An 18,203-nucleotide genomic window follows, 5' to 3' on the forward strand; every position below is an offset into this window, starting at 1 on the left:
CAGAGAATTTTGTTTCTCATGGTCTGAGAGTCTTTCAGGTGCATTTTGGCAAACTCCAGGCTGCCATGTGCTTTTTACTATGGATTTTATTATGGCTTCTGTCTGGCCACTCTACCATACAGGCCTGATTGGTGGATTGCTGCAGAGATGGTTGCCCTCTGGAAGGTTCTCCTCTCTCCACAGAGAAATGCTGTAGCTCTTACAGAGTGACCATAGGGTTCTTGGTCACCTCACTGACTGGGGCCCTTCTCCCCCATTCGCTCAGTTTAAGCAGTCGGCCAGCTCTAGGAAGAGTCCTGGTGATTCTGAACTTCTTCCATTTACGGATGATGGAGGCCACTGTGCTCATTTGGACCTTCAAGGCAGCAGATATTTTTCTGTACATTTTGCTGTACATATGTGTGTGTGTGTATATAATGTTTTTCACGTATTTCATTAAATACAATGTTTGTCACTTCTTATCGTAGGTGTATTTTTATGTTTGTTTATTTGTTCTGTGTTTCCTGTGTTACATAGAAGACAAAAAAGAAAAAAAAAGCTGTGTATTTTGATTCAGTCAGTTCAACTGGCTAAAAGATTAAATTTGAAGTTAAACTTGTGACCTTTATTATTTAATAAAACATTCAATTTCACACTTTTGTTTCACCCTCTAGCCTATGTCGTTTTGACATATTTATATATTAATTCATTCTTTTCTATTTTGGACCTTCATGTTTGAATAGTTTAGATAGATCATCTGCAGGTGTGTGTGTTCACTGCCTCCAGTCTGTGTGTGTTTATTTTTTCATTGCTGATCACGTGCTCCATTTATGTACTAAAGAATTATCTGGCTGCATTAACTTCCCACATATGTGAACTAGAACCCGGTTCATGATTTCATTTTGCTCATCTATAACACACACACACACACACACACCCAGACACACACACACACACACACACACACACACACACACACACACACACACACACACACACACACACACACACACACACACATTATTTAGTATGAGCACATGTACTCAACTGCTCAAATGCGAGACTCATGAATCCTTGAACAGGGGCGGAGTTAAACCCGCCCAGGCAGCTACACACACGCCTCCAACTTCCTTTCGTGTGTGTTCTACCGTAACTGAACCGGGCAGACAGAAGGGTGAGAGGGTGGAGGATCAGACACGCACTGGATTATTAAAGATTAGCATTCTGCCAGTGCAGCAGCAGCAGCATCGGACCGGTAGGTGAATAAAACATAACGGTGCTGTTTGGCTTCGTTGCTTCGGCTCACGCATGCTTCCCAGACGCTTTGCAGCCACAGCGTGCAGAACAGCAGCCGTACCTCCGATTTGTATTTATTTATTTTATTTTATTATTTTTTTTAGGTTATATCCATCGCATTAGCGTGTCGGTGCACACCAAAAAGCGGTCCTCGTTGCAGAGTCCGTACCAGGGACGTTTAGGTTTTTAATCCTCAGGGTTTGTATATTTTCTTATGTGTCCTATGATGTCGTGTCCCTTTAACGTCACACTTGACATGCTCTACTATTTGTGTTTTTTCATATCCAGTCTGTGCAGATAATTTCCATTCACTTAGTTTTCAACGTCCACATGTCAATTGAGAGATTCTGCATGGGAGGAAATGTCAAATTTTCAGTATTAAAATAAGTTTTAACTCACTTTTAGACCAAATGCAGATAATCACAAAGTGACTAGTTTCAATAATCTTACATAACTTCAGCTGTGGAATCATTGTGTTGGCAAGGTGCAGGAATGTGTGTGTGTGTGTGTGTGTGTGTGTGTGTGTGTGTGTGTGTGTGTGTGTGTGTGTGTGTGCATGCGTTTGAAGCCAAAAGCCAAAACCAAACCAAACTTTGAGATTATGTGTCCCTTCAGCTTCTTTTGTAAGTTTAATGTTTGCATATTAGATGTAAGAAGAGAGTTTGGTTTCCTGCTGGAAAAATATTGATCCTACTCACTTTTCCACATATTTGTAACTCTGCTCTTTAAGTTTAATTTCTCCCTCTCTCTTAGCTTCTCTGACTCCTCTAGACTCCACTGGACCCTTCTCTCTCCTCACCATGGCCGAGACTAAAGGGAAGTTTGATTTTGCCATCGACCGTGGCGGGACGTTTACAGATGTGTTTGCCCGGCTGCCTGATGGTCGTGAGAGAGTCCTGAAGCTGCTTTCCAGGGACCCCCAGAACTACAAAGATGCTCCCACTGAGGGTATTCGTAGAATCTTGGAGGAGGTAACATAAATATTTCTGAAATCTTAGCAAGCGCTCTGCAGTTAATACTATATTACACAAAGAGCTTTGCTGGATTAGAGATCAGGTGGTAATTCTACAGTTTTAACCTCCTGAGTTCTTCTCAGATCAAAAGTTTAACACATATTTCATGAGCCTTAAAAAGAGTCATGTGGCTAAGTATCACTTTAACCACCACACTGTTTTGTCAGGAAAGATTTTTTTATATTGAGCGCTTGTTTTTGAAAATGAATTGGCTTTTTTTGTAAGCCATTTGAGAAATTTGAGAAAAAAATCTCTTTTTTTATTGTGGGACTTTAAATTAACAATAAAACAAGTAGCAACTGTCTCTTTAAACAAAAATACGCTCACTAGCCACACCTTTAGGTTACACATAGGTGTGCCTAAAGGTATCTATTAGGTACACCTTGCTAATACTGGACTGGAACCTTTTTGGAGTACAGTCAACTTATTTTCATGTCCAAGAAACCAATTGAGATGATCTGAGTTTTATGACATAGTGTCATAAAACTCTGGAAGTAGCCATCAGAGGAAAGTATACTGTGGCCATAAAAGTGTGGAGTAGGGTTTAAACAATGCTCATTGGGTACTGAGGAGTCCAAAGTGTGTCAAGAAACTATCCCCCACATAGTTGCACCAGCAGCAGCCTGAATTGTTGATACAAGGCAGGATGGAACCATGCTTTTATTTTGTTTATGCCAAAGTATGATATACCACCTGAATGTTGCAGCTGAAATCCAGATTTATCAGACCAGGAAATATTTTTCTAATCTTCTTTTGTCCAATTTTGGTGAGCCTGTGTGAATTGTAGCCTCAGTTTCCTGTTCTTAGCTGACAAGAGTGGCACCTGGTGTAGTCTCCTGATCCTGTAGCCCATCTGCTTCAAGGTTGGATGTGTTATGTGTTCAGAGATGGTGTTTTGCATACCTTGGTTTTAACTCACTGGTTATTTGAGTTACTGTTTTTTTTTATCATCTCACAACATTTTCTATTATCTCATTCTCCTCTGATCTCATTTTGACCAAGTTTACAAGCCTAAATGCACTGAGTTCCTGCCATGTGACTGGCTGATTAGCTGTTTTTGTCAAAAGTAACTGAACATGTGTATCTAATAATGTAATAATGTCATATTATGCAAGCATCCCTGGATTATTTTTTAAACATATTTAAGTGTTTGTATCCATTTTATGGCAGGAAACAGGACAAGTTTTTCCTCGGGAGCAGCCTGTAGACACCTCTCTGATTGGCTGGATCAGAATGGGCACCACAGTGGCAACCAATGCACTGCTGGAGAGGGACGGAGAAAGGACGGCGCTTCTGGTCACAAAGGGCTTTAAGGACTTGCTGCATATCGGCACACAGGCCAGGCCGAAGCTGTTTGATTTGGTCTGTAAGACTTCTGTCTGTGCACGTCTGTGATTATTACTTGACTTGTCTTGAACAGGGAGCTTATCTACCCACTCGTGAATACATATCAGTAAGACAGCAGTACTCACTACTGCATGTGTGTGATGTTCTCAAACAGTCTGAGTAACAGGACTTTTGTTGCTGCAGCACCAGGTTTAGGTATTAAATTTTGTTGCAGAGCTAGTGACAGGTTCTGGAGTTTGCCCTCAGACCAGTTGTATCATTAACAGTGTAGATGACCACTCATCTGTGAAGCTTCGCTGCAGAGCAGGAAAACATGCGGCCTGAATAAAATGTCAAGCTTTTGGTTATTTTAAGTTCCATCCACATTATGTGACATCTCCTCACAAGATTTCAAGTTATACCTCCTGTTTGCTTGCTAATTAGTGCACCTTGAAATTGCGACTTATAACTTGTGTGATTAACAGGAAGTTGCGGTGCCAGATGTGCTGTATGAAGAGGTAATTGAGGTGGATGAGCGAGTTGTTCTCAAGCAAGACGACTGCGAGCTGCCAGGGAATCATCCCAAGCGTTTGGTAACAGGTGTGAGACTCTACTTTGTCCTCCGTTTTAAGCTTTTGTTTGTTTTTTCCCCTTTTTTTCAGACATGTTTCTTCCTGTTTTGATTTATTTGAATCAGAAAGGGGTAGGATTAAATAAGTTACATAGTTTCCTAACAAATATACATTATGTCATTGCTTTCTTTTCTTTTTAACATGTTCAAAATAAATCACAATGGATCTGCACTCAGTCAGGGAGTAAAACAACGGGCAGCAGTCATAGCATTGTAATAAGCATCCATGATAAATGCACAGTTTCTATCATTTGTAAATACTTGTTCACTTAATAATAAAATAAGTTGTCCATAAACCAGTGTTTCATTAGTTTTAATGTAGATCTGTGTTGCTTTTCTCATGCATCAACTTATGTTCTGCTCTGAAAATGGTAACAGTAATACAGTGAAGCCAAATACTGTGTTTTTCATATTTACTGGCACATTAAGCGGCTCTGGATCAGAGCATGTTCTTAATATGTAACATAGTTTGAAATAATCCCGATAATCCATGTTTTTATTTCTCAGGCAAGACGTGGGATACTCTGGAGGTGTGGAAGGAGCTCGATCTGGAGAAAGTGGAAAAAGACCTGCGAGGAGTTCTGTCCCGCGGCATCACCAGCCTGGCAGTTCTTCTGCTGCATTCGTACACGTCAGTACTACAGAAAGAGTCGCATGCTTTGTTGTTTTTTTCCACCTAGTATCTCAATGTCCCTTCCAGCTTTTCTCTGCTTCTAACTTGTCATCTGATACTTGATTATGTAAGTCCCAGTATCTCGTTGTCTCTGTGGGAGTAGCACCCTGCATGTCAGTGGTGTCCAACAGCCTGTTGTTATTGTGTGCAGCCCACAGCTTTTACTGGGTGGAAGTTCAAGTTTTTTTAAATCCTCCTCCTTTTCAACTGCATGCCCACTTTTTCCTTACACCTTCAGAATATAAACACAGAACCTTCTTGTTAATTTTTCTTCACATATAAAGATCAATTTTTTCTGCCCTTTAGGAAGATGTGTTCCTTAAAGCGAAAAAATAAGGAATATTACCAGTGGTTGATATTGCACAAAAGCCTAATATCTGACTCGTGTTCCAGCTTCATCCCACATTTCTTGCTTTCTGTTTTCAGATGGTCTGTTCATGAGGAAGCCGTTGGGTCTCTGGCATGTCGTCTGGGCTTCACCCAGGTGTCTCTCTCCAGTGAGGTCATGCCGATGGTGCGGGCCGTCCCTCGTGGCTACACGGTCTGCGCCGACGCCTACCTCACACCCAAAATTCATCAGTATTTAAAAGGCTTCACCTCTGGCTTCAAAGGTGCTCTTAAGGTGTGTTTTAAATGTGTTTGTCTCACATCAGTATAACACTAAATTCAGGAAAACATATATTTTTCATACATCTAAATTAGGACACCTCTGTGTTTTGTTTCTGTGTCCCCTCAGGACGTGGATGTCTTGTTCATGCAGTCAGATGGAGGTTTGACTCCCATGGAGCAGTTCTGCGGTTCTCGGGCCGTTCTGTCCGGCCCAGCAGGGGGTGTGGTGGGATACGCTATCACCTCCTACAGCCAAATGGAGAAAAAGCCAGTAATTGGCTTTGACATGGGCGGTGAGTTTGTGGGATGGGTGGGGCGAAAGGGCTGTTCACTCCTGGAACTGCACAGCTTCCTCTTATTGTTCTTTGTGTGCACACCGTCATTGTTTCTTAAATCCTCATTGACACTTTGAGGGTTTGTTATACAAGGAAAAATACACATTCAGTCATCTATCTTGGAAAAAATCTTAAATCCTTTCTATAATTCTTTATTTTCCAGCTTGTCATGCTTCTTTTCCTTCTGACTCTGTCTGTTGTTTCCTTACAGGAACTTCCACTGATGTGAGTCGTTATGCAGGACAGTATGAGCACGTGTTTGAGGCGACCACAGCTGGAGTCACCCTGCAGGCCCCTCAGCTGGACATCAACACTGTGGCTGCAGGAGGAGGATCTCGACTGTTTTTCAGGTGAGTTATCTCAAGTGATAAAGATTGCTTAAATAGTTCCATGCATTAGCAAAACAGGGGGTTATTTTGCTGTTGAAATGGTGTTTTTAGATATTAATAGAAATTTTGTACAGCTCAAAATCATGACTTTTTTTTTAACCTTTTAAAAGTGATCTTGTGCAATAGTTCTCTAGACTTTTTCATGGTCTTTCAAAGTTTCTCTTTAGATATTTGCTGCTTTTTCACCCTTTTTCAGTCCTTTAATCTAATCATGTACAGAGGAATGAGCTGTTTTTATTTCTAAAGCATCCTGATACTGACTTATGATTCATTCAAGCATAAAAAGGCTCCAAATTTAAAGGATGAGCCAATGTTGTATCTACGGATAACAGATAACTCAACAAAGAAGCACATGTAAAAATATCTTTAGTAGCCTTCAATTTCTTTAGTAGCATCTATGGAAAAAAAATAAAATGTAACACATGTTAACAGACCATAAAATAGTTGTTTTGCACCTACATTGTGATTACAAAAACTTGATTTATCTCTACATGGTTTTAGAGTCGTTCAAACTGTTGAGAAAAATGGACAACTAATGAAGTGAGAAATCTAAAAATCATCTATAGCCGATGAACCTTTTAAGACAGATTTCTATGGCAATGTAAAAGGTCAATATCTCATTATTTATAACTCTAGTTTTGCTTATGAATGTAGACTTTTATTCAAATATTTGTAGAGTTAAAGAAAAAAGTCTGTTTTTGCACATTTCATTAAATTTCTACAACTATTTCCACATAAAAAGAAATTAAAGGAGAGTCCAGACTTTAACACAGTTCTGTAACTGTGTAATTTATGCAAATGATTAAAGTGGATCTTAAACTCTGTCTTTACACTTTTTAAAATACTTGTAAAATCTGCAAGTTGTAAAGATTAGCAAAGCTTTTTGTGACATACAGGTAAACATGGATGGTAAACTCTTCTCTAAATCTAGCTGTGGGAAATCAGCTTATTTAAACATTAACTCTTTTATTTTCCCTTCTCACCAGATCGGGGATGTTTGTAGTTGGACCAGAGTCTGCAGGCGCACATCCAGGACCGGCTTGCTACAGAAAAGGTGACAGACTCATGTTTCTATTAATCTTTCACTTTTACCAGCTTCTTTCTTCTGCTCTATGACACTTCTTTCAGCTCGACCTGGTAGATTAATAACTACATTTTCGTCTCACTTTTCCCAACCACAGTTGCTTCATCTGCTTCTTAAATCATGCTTCTGTAACTGAGTCTCACTTTCCATGCTGTCTCATTAAAGAAAAAAAAAACATGGAGCTTTCTCATCTTAGTCCTTAACCTATCCTAGCTAAAAAAAATCACTTAATGTACATAAAGGTTGGAAATGGGTACAAGTCTAGGTTTCAGGTGATGTAATTTAAGCTTGTCTCATGGTTCTGAGGGTAGTAATGTAAAAAAATACCAAGATTCCCTTTTAGAGATATGAGAAGCAATTAGTGCAGTTTCACATTTCTTGAACTCTGGTTTAGCTGCTAGCTTTAATGTTGAAAAAGCTATAATAAAACAGAGGAGTCAAACCATGATGATGCCCGATTCCTTGTGAGACTCTTTTTTTTTCCCCCTTAGGTGGCCCTTTGACTGTGACTGATGCTAACTTAGCTCTGGGTCGCCTCCTTCCTTCCTTTTTCCCAAAAATCTTTGGACCTGGGGAGAATGAGTCCTTGTCCTCAGAGGAAACCATGAAGCATTTCCGCCATCTCACTGAGGAGATCAACCTCTTCCTGTCTTCTAACCAATCGCAGGCATTCATATTTTCTGAAGTTTTCTTGATAATTCTGAAGGGGCTTTTTCTGTAAAAATAACAGCACATTTTCTTGTTGAGATGGGGGAAAATGGGGCCAGCAACCCGCAGAGCAGCATGTTAACGAGCAGCCAATCAAAGATGACTGTGGAGGACGTTGCCATGGGATTTGTTCGTGTTGCAAATGAGGCAATGTGTCGGCCAATCAGAGCTCTTACACAGGTATTATCCTTACCTATGTAATCAAAAATGAAATTTTTTTTTTTTTAATTTTCTCTCCTCCACTGCTCTCTTTTCCCTTTTTTTTGACCTCGACAGGCCAAAGGTCATGATACATCTCAACATGTGCTGGCATGTTTTGGGGGTGCAGGTGGCCAACATGCCTGTGCTATAGCCCGAGCCCTGGGAATGAAGACTGTCTTTATACACAAGTAAGGCTAATAAGAAGTGTGCGTGTCACTGAGGGAACAATGGTAATGGTGCAACAAAGTGAAATGATCATGTGTATTTGTAGGTACAGTGGTGTGCTGTCAGCCTACGGTCTGGCTCTGGCAGATGTGGTGGAGGAGGTGCAGGAGCCGTGCTCGCTGCGGTATGAGCAGCAGTCTTTCAGCATGCTGGACCGGAGCGTGGAGCAGCTCACCCAACGCTGCCACGACACTCTCTGTGGACGAGGATTCACCAGGTCAGAAGCAGCAAACATACCACAGGGGGTCGAAAGCTGGAGCATTTTCTTAATCTTACCAATTTAACTAATGAATTTATACTTTTTTGTGTGTGTTTGTGTTTGATTTTGTAATTATCGTCCTCTTCAGCGGCCAGATAACCACTGAGGTTTTCCTCCACCTGCGTTATGAAGGTACCGACTGCGCCCTCATGGTTACTACTGCCGGTTACCCCAGCAACGCTGAGTCCTGTCAAGCTGGCGACTTCCGCAGGGCCTTCACCAAACGGTTTGCTGAATTCTTCGTTTGTTTTATGAATGTTTTCTGCTAGAAAAGAAACTGTTAAGTTAATGTGTCATATTTATTAAAGGAAATAATGTAGTCGACTTTGGAGCTGTTGTATCTCTTATTTTATTCTTAATCTTCAGTTACCTGAAGGAGTTTGGCTTCACTATCCCAGACAGACCCATCATGGTGGATGACATCAGAGTGAGGGGTTGTGGGAAATCTGGTATCAAATCAGTACATAAACCAAAGATGGGACAGAAACAAGCCAAACCTGTGACGGTAAATAGGCTCAACTACAGAACACACACAGAACACACTTCTTATTTCAACTATTAAATGAAGGAGCTCTAAAGTGGAAAATTTCCAGATCTGAAGGGAGCCTTATTTCCTTTGCTCTTCTTCATAGATGACCAAATGTTACTTTGAGGGTGGTTACCTTGACACTGCTGTGTATTTATGGGAGGATCTGCCATGGGGTCTCAGCATCCAAGGACCAGCCATCATCATTGACAAAAACAGGCAGGCAGTCGTTTGGTTTTCAGATAATAAAGTATTGTTTGTTCTTCTGCTAAAAAAAAAGTTTAGGTATTTGCATCACAAGTTCAGCTTCACAGTTATTAAATTCAGTATTTTTGCCTCTCTAACCTGTAAAATTAAGTACTTTGCCCATGCAATTTATATTTCTTGTCAGTTTGAACCACCTTTAGATTGATGTCTAGATGTATTTATCCTTTCTGAATAAGTGAACTTGACCACTTTCCTCCATCAGCACCATCCTGGTGGAGCCTTGCTGTGAGGCTTGTCTCACAGAAGGGGGTGACGTTTGCATGACAGTGGGTTCAGATCCTCACTGCGCTCTCGGCACCGAGCTTAACACTGTGCAGCTCTCAATCTTCTCCCACCGCTTCATGAGCATAGCAGGTATACTAACACAGAAAAGGGAAGGAGAAATGGAAATGAGGAAGGATGTGTAGGTTGTCAGAAAGTTCCTGTGTGACCGGCTGAGTTTGTCATTCACTACAGAGCAGATGGGCAGAGTCTTGCAAAGAACCTCCATCTCAACAAATATCAAGGAGCGTCTGGACTTCTCCTGTGCTGTGTTTGGACCAGATGGAGGTCTGGTGTCCAATGCGCCTCATATCCCTGTCCACCTGGGAGCCATGCAAGAAACTGTGCAGTATCAGGTGAGAGATATGTCTTTCAGATATGTTGAATGCAGTCATGATGCTAGAACAAAATTAAAAGTGTGGGGATATGGATGTTGTGCTTTCTTTGCAGATCAGATCACAGGGGAACAAGCTGAAAGAAGGGGATGTTATTCTAAGTAACCATCCGTGTGCTGGTGGCAGTCATCTCCCAGACCTCACAGTCATCACACCGGTCAGCCGGGATAGCCGTCTCTTTATTTAATTTTAGATGTCCCCACTACCCTTTCCTCAACGCCTGCTTTGTCCCACTTTTCATAGGTGTTTCGTAAAGGGGTGAGCAAGCCTGTGTTCTTCGTAGCCAGCAGGGGGCATCATGCTGACATAGGAGGCATTACTCCAGGCTCAATGCCCCCCCACTCAACCTCCCTCCAGCAGGAGGGTGCTGTCTTCATTTCCTTCAAGCTTGTCACTGGGGGAGTTTTCCAGGATGAAGGTAAGAAAGGTGGGGTTTGTAATAGGTTGCAGCAGCGGTGGTGAAAGACCCAGGCTGCCCCAACCATGCCCCAACCATTACTGTTTCAGCCCCCCTTCAGTCCAGTTTCTGATCCCGTAAGGTAGCCCATTAACCAAGGATGTGCTTGAATAGTGTAAATAAAACTATATCCAACATCTTTTCTTTGACATTTTTAGGAAGAGAATAAACTCCACTCTAGACTTCCTGACGAAGGCCAGTGGGCAGAAATGTGTTGGTGTTATCAAAGGTCACGGTGACTTTGCCATAGCAATAAAGGCATTTTAATTACTTTTTAAAGGAAAGTGCCTTGGAGTTTTTTGTGATGGGCTTCCCTCATCCAAAGAGCGTCTCGAACAAGAACAGGAAGCACTTCTACACTTTTGTTAAGTAGGCTGCAACATTATTGTGTTGTGGTGTAATTACTGTACAAATCAGCTAAAATCACACCAGAGATACATCAGTTTGCTCAAACCATGTTATTTCATACAGACAATAAAAGTAAGTAATTCATATTATTTCTCTCCTTTAATAATAATTGTTGTTGTATTTTACACCATTGTAAAGCCTGATTAGTTACCTTTAAAATTAGATATAACTAGGAAGGATTGTGCTTCTGTGCAACAAGAACAACACAGCTAAATATGTGAGTAATAATAATAATAATAATAATAATAATGGATTAGATTTATATATCGCTTTTTAAGGCACTCAGAATGCTTAAGTAGCACCACAAAAAATGTACCAAAATACCCAGCAATATTCTCCTGTTGGTTTTTACTCTTTTTTTTTTTTTAGCTTACAAGTTGCAGCCAGGCATGTGACAGTCATAGATGTAAGACTGGCACCTGATTGGCTCCTAAATGTCAGGCAGACATATTCTGAATTTGACTCTGAAGCCAGTGGTGATCTCATGTTTCCCGAATCTGGGATCTAACTCCATCCTCCATGATGACAAAGCTCTCCCACACAGAGCCATGATCATCACAGAGAGCCTTTGGGATTTGATAGAGGATGGAATGATCTGCTGTGAGTCCAGACCTCAACCCAAATGAACATTTGTGGAATCAGCTTAGGTGCTCTGTACATAGTAGATTGTCCAACACCTTCAACAACTACTGGTTGATGAGTTGGATATCATTCCGCAGCAAAATGTGACCAGGCTGGTGACCAGCATGGAGAGGAGGTGTCAGGATGTTGTGGTGCTACTGAGGTTCCTGACATTGTAAAATGAATAAAGTGCAAAATTACGTGTTGTTTCTCCCTTACTAATGAGGGAGAATGCAGTTATGCAAATTGCAGGTTATTTTGGTATATTTTGGGGGCACTACACCCATCTTTCTAGGTTATAATCCATTGTAAAAGTGACTAATCTGGCTTGCCAACAATGTATTATACAACACTTGTTGGTATTATTTAACGGAAGAAATAATCAACCAAACACACATTTTCTTTGTTTTTGTGCCAAGTTTATAACCTTGGAAAATTCAGTACTGGCCATTTACAAGGTTAGCACTGAAATCAAATAAAACATGTAGGATACAAGCCACAACAGGTGAAATGAATCCCAAATGATACATTTATAAGAAAAAAGACAGCTCCATATCAGATGGGTTTAACGTGACCAGATGGTGTCTTTTCTTTTTTCATAAAGGATGCTCCTATGCCAGATACATTAAGAAGCACCTTTCCTTAGCATTTACATTGTTTGACAGGTTTTTATCAAGAGATACTTCCAGGTCATTTCATTCAGGAGCTCTAAGTTTAAAAGAATGTTTTAACAAGTTTTCAACCACACCTCAAGTCTGCAAAATTAGATTATCAAATTATACTTAAACACTACATTATATGCAGCTTTTAAAGTCGCCCCAACAGGAAACTGAAGGTTATCTCTCTGTATCTCTGTTTGCCACTGGCTTCATCCCTTCCCTCTTCCACCTCTCACCATATCAGCTGTTACTGAGGCTCTGATGGCTCCGGCCCAGTACCCGGGCTGCTCTGGGACTCGTAATCTCCACGACAACCTGTCAGACCTGCGGGCTCAGGTGGCGGCCAATCAGAGAGGCAGCCAGCTGGTGGGAGAGCTGATTGACAGCTACGGGTTGGCTGTGGTTCAGGCTTACATGGGGTACATCCAGGTAACTGTGGTTACATGTTAAATTTTTGTTTTTGTAGGGCAGGGGGGGGAGACAGTATTTTGGTAAAACTTGTTTGTTGTGCGTTTCAGAGCAACGCTGAGCTGGCAGTGAGGGACATGCTGAAAGAGTTTGCACGTCACAGGGAACAAAAAACTGGCTCCTTGGAGGTGAAGTCAGAAGATTTTATGGATGATGGGACTCCAATCAGATTGCGAGTTCAGATTAATGAAGAAGAGGTGGGGAGAGAGGGTCTTGACAGGATGATGCTAATTGCAGATCAGCTTAAAAGATTCAGGCTATAACTGATCCTGTTTTGTCTTATATGGCTGCAGTCCTCCATTTATCTATGAGACAGGCCACTTTTAGTGTCATATTAAATGAAAATAACTTCCCTCATTACAGGGAAGTGCAGTGTTTGACTTCTCAGGGACGGGTACTGAAGTGTGGGGGAACTGCAATGCTCCACGGGCCATCACCTTGTCTGCTCTCATCTACTGCTTGCGCTGCATGGTCGGGCAAGATATTCCTCTCAATCAGGTAGAAAGCTGCTTAAATGCCTGCACAGGGGAAAATGTGGAACCTTGGAATATATTGTCTTTTATATAATTATAATTATATATCCTTATTTTTCTTTTTTACTCAATCAGGGTTGTCTTGCACCAATCAAAGTCATCATCCCCCCTGGCTCCATCCTCCAGCCTTCCCAGAATGCAGCCGTTGTTGGAGGAAATGTGCTCACATCCCAGAGAGTAGTTGATGTCATCTTCAAGGCATTTGAGGTGTGCGCTGCCTCACAGGTAGGAATAAATCTCCATGTTTGGGTAAATTTTTTTTTCTTGTGTAGCCTGACTTGTGAGTATTTAAACTGATTTCTGAGCTTGTATTCTCCTTCCGTTAGGGCTGCATGAACAACATTTCATTTGGCAGCGAGACGGTCGGTTATTATGAGACGGTTGCTGGCGGTGCTGGGGCGGGGCCCGGCTGGAATGGGCGGAGTGGAGTTCACAGTCACATGACTAACACTCGCATCACTGATCCAGAGATTTTGGAGAAGAGGTGGGATAAAAAAAACAAAACAAAAAAAAAACTAAACAGTAAAACAAAACCAAAGGAATATACGAAAGAAAAAGAAAAGTCTTTGTCCAAAGGGAGTGGGAAGAAGCCAGCACTTATTCAATCCCACCCTCTTAGTAACACACCATTAGCTGGCTCATATGTATTTTATAATATAATATAATAATATCAAAATATCTATGGATCAATATTAATACTAATATTTTGCAATAATAATATCATCAGTAATAGGGACTATACTTATACTTATGTATTCAATAACTACAATGATAATGCATGTGATAATATAATAACAGTAATAAGAATATAATATGATCACTAAAAAAATCACTGCCCCTGATTTTTACTTTACTTTTACTTTTTAATTTTCCCTACTTTTACTTTATATAATGATTTAAATAAGTGTATATTTGGACATTGCTTAGATGAAATTAAAAATCAGCTATGTAAATGTATAATGTTTTTATGTTTTAATGTGTTTGCTGCTGCTGTTTAGGTATCCAGTCATTTTGGAACAGTTCTCTCTGCGGCCGGGCTCAGGAGGTGCAGGGAAGTACCGTGGTGGGGACGGTGTTATCCGTAAGCTCCTGTTCAGGAAGAAGGTTGTCCTGTCTGTGCTGACAGAGCGGAGAGCCACTTGTCCTTATGGCCTTCAAGGTAATCTCTGAACTTTATTGTTACTCTTCAAAATAATATTTTGACATGACACCATTCAGCTTTGTGACTAGATGTTGCTTTCTTTCTTTAACCATGTTTTACCCTCTCTCTGATGATTAGGGGGTGAAGATGGGGCTGCAGGGCTGAATCATCTCCACAGAGCTGACGGTCGAGTCCTCAACCTGGGAGCCAAAACCAGCATCAGCCTTCAGCCAGGGGTGGGACTCTAATGTATCAGAAATAATAAACAGCTGATATTTATCTTAACAAATCCATTCCACATCTGTCTCCCCCTTCAGGACATGTTCTGCCTCTACACCCCTGGAGGAGGTGGCTACGGAAAAGAGGAAGACACCTCGAGCAGTACACCTCAGAGCAAGCGGCGGCGCTTGAATGAAACATTTCCCGAGAGAGGGAGCGTATTTGAATACCGAATAGCACAAGAGGGAGTGTGAAGGCAAAATGAGATGGAGTGGATGCAGGTGGAGGTCTTTAGAGCAAGGGTGTCCAAAGTTGGTCCTTGAGGGCCGGAGGACAGGTTTTCAGTGTTTTCCTGCTCCAACACACCTTACTCAAATTAAAAGGATCCAACAGCCTGTAAAGTTCTGCACAATTTCTCATTGTTTTGAGTCAAGGGTTCTGGAGCAGGGAAACATAAAAAAACCTGCAGAATTGAGGCTCCTCAAGGACAGGAGGTGGACACCCCTGCCTTAGAAGATCGCAGACACAATGAGTCAGGATTTTTTGTCAAAAGATGCAATGATTCTTAGAACGATTACAGTTAAACAGCGATAGCAACAGTGTCAGTATTGTACTGTAAGGAAATGAAGGCACATACGTGTAGTCTGGCGTTTTATGGTTTTTACCATAACACGGGTAGAATGGAAAAGAAAAGTTTTAACATAGTGTTATACAGTACCTGTAAGTAAAATACAGGTGTAACATATTATACAGACTCAGCTAACAAGCCACGTAAAAGCTAATTATTTCCTTTAACAAACTAAAATGGTGTCAGAAAAGATGCCAGATTGACTCTGCGTTTGTATTTGATGTTAGAATCGTTTTCTGATATTTGTACACATTTTGTAATAGCATTTTGATCAAGTATATTTAACTGTACATTAAAAGCCTAGGTTTTCCATAATAGGTAACACACAGTGTATTTTGCATGCTGAATTGCTTTCTTTTTATAGATACAAAATAAAACCAATCAGGTGTAGCAGCTGTTCCGCTGTTTTAACTAATAGTCTAAAACTAGTGTTGTGATTTTATTTTATAGAGACAAATAAACCTCATTTCTACTGATGAGGATGTCCTTATTTGTCATTGTGGACATATGTGTGTCCGCATCTTTTAAATGTGGATGAAGGTGTGCACACTTTATGAAAACTGCTCTGCTTATATTATTGAGATGAAGCAGGGTGGTTTAAACATTTTCACAACTGTCTCACTCTGGAAAAACCCAACACATTCACTGCACTTGGGCTTTATTTACACAATAACAGATTTCATTCCGGACAGTCACACCCAGGATTGTTGTGTTTGAGGGAGGAGGGGGATACGTTTCCCTGTTTAAAAGAAGTGTCCCCTCCTCCCATCTGTTGCAATGATCGTAGAGCAGAGGAAGGATGGTGAGGGAGTGCAGGCATGCGTAGGCAGTAGATACAGATAGTGGCCACAGCAGGGGAAGCAGCGGGAGGCTGACGGCTGCTGGACTGCTGATGTAAATCAGTTGGCCTCGTGCATGTGCTGCGGTTCCAATCCAGAGGCCTGAAGATTCCTGCGGTTAAACCACCATTTGGTGTGAGATGGTGTGGGCAATGAGCAAGCATTCAAATAAATGAAAAACTAGATTTTATTTATTATTACTATTCTGCACATTTATAAACAGTCTCTCCAAGAGCTGAAAATTAACACCCACAATGATTTAAGTCTGTAAATAGTATCAAAATTTTAGGTTTTCTTTTTCAAAGGAAAGCACTGAATTGGTAAATAGTGTAAAAACAGTTGTAGTCACTGTTGTTTGTTCATACATTTCAAATCTAAGTTAGCTAGTTTGTGATGGACTAACTTAATATTCCTATAAAAATGTGCAAAACTGATTTAAGCTTTTTTAAAACATTTGTGCTGTTGAAGTTTTTTTTTATTCTTACACTTAAGTTGTTGTTTTACCTCCGTTTCTTTCCATTTTTTTTAGATTTTGCACTTAATTTCAAAACAACAAAAAAGATAAACTAGAACTAAATTAGCTCCATCTTGAAATTCTAATCAAAACTTAATTTAAACCAAAAGACATAACATTTACAGGGAACATCATATTGTTTTAGGTTATCTGCTTGAAGATATACATTTCAGTAACTTTAGTTAAAGGGAAGTACTTAAATTATGCTGGTTCAAATTTTTCTACCAAATCACTTTAGAAAAATTATGATTGAGACCATAAAAGAGACAGGTTAGGAATTATTGTATATTTCTCCAAAAACAACACTTAATTTTATGGTTTTATAGATTTTTGGTTTTATCAGGATATATTTCACCCCCCCAAAAAAAGAAAGAAAGAAAAGAAAAATTAAAAGCAGGTCCTTGTTGCCCCATAAAAGCAGAAGGAAGTTTAATCAGTTTGCTGGTCTGTACCACTCAGACGTTTTCTCAATGTCAAGGAGGAAAGACATCAGAATGACCTTAGAGAAGCAACTGTTGCTGCATTCAATTTTAGAAATGTTGTAAGTCCATTTGCAAACAATCTAGAGTCCATCCTTCAACAATGAGAAAAACTTAAAAAATCTTCCCAGCAGGGGAAATTCCAGCAAGTTTAGCCTTGCATCAGATTGTGCAATACTCAGATAAAATGTAAAAAGCACAACAACTCAACAGGCCATAATTAACATGTTAAATGTTAAAGTTCATGGCAGTATAGTTGGAAAAAGACTGAATAAAAAAGTCCTATTTGGAAAAGATGCAAGAGAAAGTCTGTTCATTCCCAAAAAGAACCTGGCATCACAGCTTAAGTGTGTAAAGTTGAACCTGATGCAAAATCTTCAAACCAACTCTCAAACACGGTGGTGGAGAGGAGATGATTTGAGCTTGTTTTGCAGGTCACAGGACCGGTGTACTATCCAGTAATTTAGTAGACTATGAACTCCTCTTATATACCAAAGTATTCTAGACTTAAATGCAAGGCCATCTGTCTCTCAGTCAAAGCTTGGCTGAAACTGGGTCTTGCAACAGGACAATGATTCCAAACGCACCAGCAAATCTCCAACAGAATCAAAGTGTTGCAATCACCCAGACAAAGTCCAAATCTACACTTGATTTAAATGCTGTGGTGGGACCTAAGGAGAGTTGTGCATACACAAATGCTTGTAAACCTCAATGAACTGAAGCAACATGTAAAGGAGAGTGGGCCAACATTCCTCTGCAACAATGCGAGACTGATAACATCATACAGAAAATGATAACTTCAAGTTATCGCTGCTTAAGGTTTTACAAGCTATTGAATCATGGAGTATGTTTAGTTTAGTTTAGTTTTTTGTTTTTTTTGGGGGGGGGGTTAAACGACAACACATGTTATTCATCTGAATTCACCTCATTTTAAAATCTGCTGGTTATTTTTCCTAATATGACGAAGAATGTTTATTTTTCCACAACTGTATGCTTAAATTATTTAATAATCAAGATACTTTCTACCTCACTTAATGTTACATCTTTAGCTTGTCCTCTA

The 18,203-nt window shown here is 40.3% G+C and overlaps 1 protein-coding gene and 1 long non-coding RNA gene across 7 annotated transcripts; one reads left to right on the forward strand and one right to left on the reverse strand.

Annotated features, from left to right (window-relative positions):
• The first annotated feature begins 1,120 nt into the window (after nucleotides 1-1,120).
• oplah (5-oxoprolinase, ATP-hydrolysing) lies at nucleotides 1,121-15,774 on the forward strand. 6 transcript variants are annotated; one of them, XM_041967646.1, is made up of 28 exons: nucleotides 1,121-1,238; nucleotides 2,029-2,246; nucleotides 3,459-3,650; nucleotides 4,100-4,214; nucleotides 4,753-4,876; nucleotides 5,345-5,540; nucleotides 5,655-5,820; nucleotides 6,074-6,212; nucleotides 7,238-7,305; nucleotides 7,827-8,002; nucleotides 8,083-8,223; nucleotides 8,320-8,432; nucleotides 8,516-8,686; nucleotides 8,817-8,954; nucleotides 9,095-9,233; nucleotides 9,361-9,473; nucleotides 9,724-9,875; nucleotides 9,978-10,138; nucleotides 10,233-10,334; nucleotides 10,421-10,595; nucleotides 12,567-12,751; nucleotides 12,841-12,987; nucleotides 13,154-13,288; nucleotides 13,399-13,548; nucleotides 13,650-13,807; nucleotides 14,322-14,482; nucleotides 14,603-14,700; nucleotides 14,782-15,774. In XM_041967646.1, exons 2-28 carry the CDS (start codon nucleotides 2,076-2,078, stop codon nucleotides 14,935-14,937), a joined length of 3,942 nt encoding a protein of 1,313 aa, XP_041823580.1. In that variant the 5' UTR covers nucleotides 1,121-1,238; nucleotides 2,029-2,075; the 3' UTR covers nucleotides 14,938-15,774. The 6 variants fall into 6 exon arrangements, with proteins under 6 accessions (XP_041823580.1, XP_041823579.1, XP_041823584.1 ...); XM_041967645.1 differs by having other exon boundaries at nucleotides 2,038-2,246; XM_041967650.1 differs by having other exon boundaries at nucleotides 2,047-2,246.
• On the reverse strand, nucleotides 3,122-16,870 carry LOC121628568. Its single transcript, XR_006008197.1, has 3 exons — nucleotides 16,861-16,870; nucleotides 5,399-5,408; nucleotides 3,122-3,202 (listed from the first exon to the last, which is right to left on the reverse strand). It is a non-coding gene; the product is annotated as an uncharacterized LOC121628568 (long non-coding RNA).
• Nucleotides 16,871-18,203: the final 1,333 nt, after the last annotated feature.

This window comes from Melanotaenia boesemani, chromosome 18 (assembly GCF_017639745.1).
Source record: "Melanotaenia boesemani isolate fMelBoe1 chromosome 18, fMelBoe1.pri, whole genome shotgun sequence".
Taxonomy (NCBI): Eukaryota; Metazoa; Chordata; class Actinopteri; order Atheriniformes; family Melanotaeniidae; genus Melanotaenia; species Melanotaenia boesemani.